The 6,298-nt window shown below is 39.6% G+C and overlaps 1 protein-coding gene across 5 annotated transcripts in view; it reads left to right on the top strand.

Annotated features, from left to right (window-relative positions):
- BOLL (boule-like RNA-binding protein) overlaps window positions 1-6,298 on the top strand; it is a 61,825-nt gene that overhangs the window by 27,825 nt on the left and 27,702 nt on the right. For all 5 annotated transcript variants that reach the window (XM_011989172.1, XM_011989156.1, XM_011989180.1 and 2 more), the window contains 2 exons: window positions 3,850-3,897; window positions 4,696-4,824. In XM_011989172.1, the coding sequence (XP_011844562.1) occupies window positions 3,850-3,897; window positions 4,696-4,824 (177 nt within the window). The remainder of the gene's footprint in view (window positions 1-3,849; window positions 3,898-4,695; window positions 4,825-6,298) is intronic.

The following is a 6,298-nucleotide window of genomic DNA, read 5'->3' as shown; positions in this document are numbered from 1 at the left end:
GTGATCCGCCCGTCTCGGCCTCCCAAAGTGCTGGGATTACAGGCTTGAGCCACCGTGCCCGGCCTCAGTTGTATTTTTATTTCATTCATTGAATTCTTCAGCTCTAGGATTTCTGTTGTTTTTTTATGATATCTATCTCTTTGTTAAATTTCTCATTCAAATTATGAGTTGTTTTCCTGATTTTGTTGAATTGTATGTCTGTGTTCTCTTGTATCTTGCTGAATTTCCTTAAAATTATTATTTTGAATTCTTTTTCTGGCAGTATGAAATATATGCAAATATTTCCCTATGATTGGGGTCTGTTACTAGAGAATTACTATTTTTATTGGAGGTAACATGTTTCCTTGATGGTTGCTGTGTCCCTACATTGATTTCTACACATCTGGTACAAAAGTCACCTTTTCAAATTTGAAGTAGGTTTCATAGGGGAAGACTTATTTCTGTGAATGGATTTTGGGGTGTTGATTCAGTGGGGTGCATTGGCCTTGGTTCTAGGTGGACATAGTAGGGTAGTCTCTGTGTAGTCTCTTAAGCTGTAATACTCTCTAGTTGTATTTGCAAGTTTCTCAGTGACCTAGGACAAGAGAGTCTGTGATAATGGTGGTGGGGCTTGGGCTTGCTGGGCTGTTCCTCAGGTCAGGGCTATGTACATGAACATGGTAAGTCTGGCTCGCTTGGCTTGGGGCCACAGGGCTGTTACTCTGGCTGAGAGCACAGGCATGCAGTTTCTCAGCCAGCCTCGGGGAGTGCCCACCAAAGGCAGCCTGTGGGGCTGTTTCTCGGGTTGGGTATGCAGGCACATGGCTCCTTGGATGACCTGGGGGTGCATCTGCTGAGGACAACCCATGGGACTGTTTCTCAGGCCGTGGACACAGCTGCATGGCTGCTCAGTTGGCTAGAGACATGTTTGTCAGGGACTGTTTCTCCAGCTCGGGATGCAGGTACACAACTGCTCACCTGGTCCAAGGGGCATGTCTGCTGGGGGTGGCCCACAGGGCTATTTCTCCAGTCTGGGACATAGGCACAAGGTGGATCACCTGGCCTGGAAACGTTTCTGTTAGGGCTGTTCCATAGGCCCAGAATGCAGGCACAGGGCTATTGGTCGGCCTGGGATCATGCCCACTGGGAGCAGCCTGTGGGGCTTCTTCTCAGGCCTTGGACACAGGTTCAAGGCTGCTCAGCCGTCCTGGGGATGTGTCTGCTAGAGGGGTGGGCACGAGGCCAATTCTTAGGCCTGAGGCATGGACACACAGCCACTCCACTCCCCTGGGGACGTTTCTGCCAGTGGCAGTCCCCAGAGCTGTTTCTTGGGCTCTAATTATATGCACAGGATAGATCAGGGGCTTGTCTGCAGGGCATGAGGCACCTCTGGGCTGTTTCTCAGCCCTGTATGCAGGTGTGTAACCATTCCGTCCCGGCAGCATGTCAGCTGCTACCAGGCTTGAGGACCTCTCCTGCTCAGGGGAATGCAGCAGTTTGACTAGCTAAAGAGTGGGTTCACCCTGGGCAGGTCAGCCAAATTGTTCCTCTAGCTGGAGGTGAGGGCAACAGAAGGTGGTTTCCGTACTGTACAGAGCCAGAATCACAGCCAATCTTAAGCCTCAGGTTCCATGCTGCTGGGGTTGTGTTCAGCCACTGCTACGGACTTGGCGGAATGAAAATGGAACCCCAGTGCTGGAGACATGCAATAGCTATTGGCCCCCTAGAAGAGGGAGCACTTCAGAGGCGGCTGTGGCCTCAAGATGCTGTCACACTGTAGCAGCTTGGCTCACAGGATGGGATTGAGGGGGTGAGGAGTACATACTTTGTACTCCTAATTTGGGGCAACGCAGCCACGAATTCCCAGCAACTCTTCAAACTGTGAGACTATGGGATTCTCCTGTTGCACGGAGTGTGGGTGTTTGCAGTAGCAATGCAGGCTGGTGGGGATCTTCTGCGTACCTTTTCCCTGCAATAAGAAATTGCAGGACTCCAGGCAGATCCAATCCTAGCAAAAGAGAAGGGGTTGCAGAGGCTGAGTGGCTCCATGCTGTGCTCCTGGATTTGCAATCACCACAGGTGTGTCTCCACTCCCCTGCTGCACTCTAGCACTCTCCCTTTGATGCTCCTATCAAATTGTAGCTGTTTATTCATTGCCTTAGTCCTTTCTTGTGGCGGGATGGGGAGCCAGTGGAAAATGAATGCCAGGCATCTCTGGTCAGCCATCTTGCTGACATCATGCCTCTCTTTTTTCACGAGGGAACTAAACAATATCATACAAGAAGATGGACTCTTTGCTTCCTTTTACCAAATGTAATGAGGTCAGTTTTGCTCCCCTGGCTAACATTTAATCTAAAAAGTCTTCAGCAATAATTCCCAAAGTAAGATACAGGTATTGGACTGCAAGCTGGTTTTTTAATGTTAACATACATCAGTTTCTGGCTATATTATATTTAACATAATTTATATTAAAGTAAATAATATATTGTGGTTTATTATATATTATGACATCCTCTTTCAGTTAACCAGCACTCTTCATTAATTCTAGTGAGAAACTGGGGATAAGTGAACTATAATGACAGACCATTTTGGTCTATAGCGGGGTCATCAGACTATGGCTTGCAGAACAAACTCTAGCAGCAGCCTGCTTTTGTAAATAAAGCATTATTGGAACACAGCCACTTTTGTTTACTTATTGTCTATGGCTGTTTTTGTGCTACAGTAGACGAGTTGAGTAGTTGGCAGTTACTCTTCTTTTTCCCCTTATCCCAGCCCTAGGCAACCAGTAATCTACTTACCTGTTTTTCTAGATTTGCCTATTCTGGATATATCCTATAAAAACAATCATACAATATGTGGTCTTTTGTGACTGGCTTCTTTCATTTAGCATAATGATTTCAAGATTTATCTGTGTCATGATAAATGAGACATGGCATGTCTTAGTACTTCATTCTCAAATAATAATATCCCATTGTATGGATACACTGCACCACATTTTGTTTATCCATTCATCAGATGATGGACGCTTGAGTTATTTCTACTTTTTGACTGTTATAAATAATGCTGCGATGGACATTCACATACAAATTTTATGTGAATATATATTGTTAATTCTGTTAGGTCTTGTAACTAGGGTGGAATTGCTGGGTCATATGGTAACTCTGTTTAACCTTTTAAGGAAGTATTTATTTTCCTAAAGGGGTGCACCATTTTACATTCCCAGCAGCAGATTATGGGGGTTCTAATTTCTCCATATGCCCATCAACACTTATGATCTACTTTTTTGATTAAAGCCATCCTAGTGGGTATGAAGTGTATTATGGTTGTATTATGGTTTTGATTTGTATTTCCCTGAAGGCTAGTGGTGTCTAGCGTTATTTCTTGTGTTTATTGGCCATATGCATATCTTCTTTGGAGAAAAGTCTATTCATATCATTTACCTATTTTTAAGTTGGGTTACTTGCCTTTTGATTATTAAGTTGTAAGCGTTCTTTATACATTCTTGATATAAGTTCCATATTTTCTCTCATCCTGTGGGTTGTATTTTCACTTGCACAAAAGTTTTGATGAAATCAAATTTAACTATTTTTTGTTGTTGCTTTGTTGTTTGTGCTTTTGGAATCATAATTTTACAAACATTTCCTAATTCAAGGTCAAGACATTTACATCTATGTTTTTTTCTAAGAGTTTTATAATTTTAGCTCTTACATTTAAGTCTCTGGTCCATTTTGAGTTAATTTTTGTATATGGCTTTAGTTGATTTTTGTGTATGGTGTGAGGGTTCAACTTCATATTTTTGCCTGTAGATATCTAGTTTTAACCCTTGTTTATAATCTGAGTGGGTTTTTCTTTTCTTTTATTTAATTTTAGGCCACCGCACAGTATTTACCAGGACAGTGGCAGTGGAGTGTTCCTCAGGTAAATGTTAACTTTCAATATATAATTTTAAATCCTTCTTTCGTTATATTCTTGTGATGACTGCATGAATACTAAAGTCAGGAGAACTAGATTTGAGACCTTCCTCTATTTATTAACATTCTTTTGGCAGTTTGTTTTCAGTTTCTTCATTTGTAAAAATGTATGTAATGATACTATACCTGTGTAAGTTTCCTTATATGATTTTTGTGAATATCAAATGATAATGCAAAAGTGAAAGCATTTTATAAATGTGTACTGTATAAACATGAAAACTTACTCTTTTTTACTATTAGTATTATTTGAAAATTTAGCATTTTTCTAGCTTCACTTGGATTTGGCTTCAGTTCTTATTCCGTTCCTAAATAAGTATTCTATTTTCCAACTTTTGGTGACAAACAGTACTTCACCAAAAAATTGTTTAATGACATTTTCCCACTTCCTTTAGAAGTCACAGAGCTGAGAGCAGACATTTATGTCAATTTAAATACCATAGGTCACTTTATTACAACCTTTACTGGTGATATTAATATAACCATAATTATTATCTGGATTTATATATGAGGTTCTGAGTCATTAAGAAGTTTTAGTGCTTACCAGTGATAAGATTATTTACATCTACACAATTGGAATTTATAACAGATTAGTTTCTGATCCATTGCTGAGATACTTCTGTGCTATTCCTAAAAAAAAATTTAGTAAAATATAAAGCAAATACTTCTCTCATCTGTTGGCTAAGTCATTTGGTTTAACAGAAATAAGTAATCGTATTTGAATTAGAAATGTGGTTTTGTGTTTTAGCCTCCTGCCTCTTCTGCTCCCTTCTTATACCTGCAACCTTCTGAGGTTATTTATCAACCAGTGGAAATTGCACAGGATGGTGGATGTGTTCCTCCTCCACTGTCTCTGATGGAAACTACAGTTCCAGAGGTATGTATTAGTCTTAAAGTAATTGATCTATAACTACCTCATGTTAATATTTATTTCTTTTTCTCTTTTTTAAATTTGTTCACGACCCTCATTGAAACTGCTTCATCTTCTGTTTTGTTGATTTATTCAAATCTCTTCCCCTTTCTTATATCTAAGAATGCATCATCTTAGACTTTTTCACTAACTGTTTCTGAACCGTTCCCCAAATCAACCATTCACTCCACTATGCTAATCTTTGATTTGATCTTTTTGAAATAGTAAAATTCCAAATACCCTGCATTCTCATTTTGCCTGTCAATCTGTATTGTTACTAACATTCTAATAGTCAAAAGCATATAATTAAGATGAAGAAGAAAAAAATCTCTAAAAAACTTCTTCCTACAAAAATGTAAATTAAATTTATAATTACAAATTTTAATATCCTCTTCAGCATCTTTAAATTATATTTCTGATCCATTACTTATAGCTTCACCATCTGTGTGCCAGGAACTGTGCATGGTATGTTTTATTTTATATTTTATTTATTTTATATTATTTTAAGTTCCAGTATATATGTGTAGGATGTGCAGGTTTATTACCTAGGTAAACCTGTGCCATGTTGGTTTTCTGCATCTATTAGCCCATCCCCTAGGTGTTAAGCCTGGCACGCATTAGCTATTTTTCCTGATGCTCTCCCTTCCCCAGCCCCCAACAGGTCCCACTGTGTGTTGTTCCCCTCCCTGTGTCCATGTGTTCTCATTGTTCAGCTTCCACTTACAAGTGAGAATGTGCGGTGTTTCGTTTTCTGTTCCTATGTTAGTTTGCTGAGGATAATAGCTTCCAGCTCCTTCCAGCAAAGAACATGATCTCGTTCCTTTTTATGGCTGCATAGCATTCCATGGTGTACATGTACCATATTTTCTTTATCCAGTCTATCACAGATGAGTGTTTGTGTCGATTCCATGTCTTTGCTATTGTGAATAGTGCTGCAATGAACATATACATGCATGTATCTTTATAATAAAATGATTTATATTTCTTTAGGTATATACCCAGTAATGGGATTGCTGGGTCAAATGATATTTCTGCCTCTAGGTCTTTGAGGAATCACCACACTGTCTTCCACAATGGTTGAACTAATTTACATTTCCACCAACAGTGTAAAAAAGCATTCCTATTTCTCCACAGCCTCACCAGCATCTGTTGTTTCTTGACTTTTTAATAATCGCCATTCTGACTGGTATGAGATGGTATCTCATTGTGGTATTGATTAGCATTTCTCCCATGATCAGTGATGTTGAGCTTTTTTTATGTTTGTTGACTGGATAAATGTCTTTTTTAAGAAGTGTCTGTTCATGTCCTTTGCCGACTTTTTAACGAGGTTCTTTTTTTTTTTCTTGTGAATTTGTTTAAGTTCCTTGTACATTCTGGGTGTTGGACTTTTGTCAGATGGATAGATTGCAAAAATTTTCTCCCATTCTGTGGGTTGTCTGTT

This window comes from Mandrillus leucophaeus, unplaced genomic scaffold (assembly GCF_000951045.1).
Source record: "Mandrillus leucophaeus isolate KB7577 unplaced genomic scaffold, Mleu.le_1.0 Scaffold1093, whole genome shotgun sequence".
NCBI classification, from domain to species: Eukaryota; Metazoa; Chordata; class Mammalia; order Primates; family Cercopithecidae; genus Mandrillus; species Mandrillus leucophaeus.
Note: the sequence above shows the minus strand (reverse complement) of the source record. Positions and strands in the feature narration are given on the sequence as shown.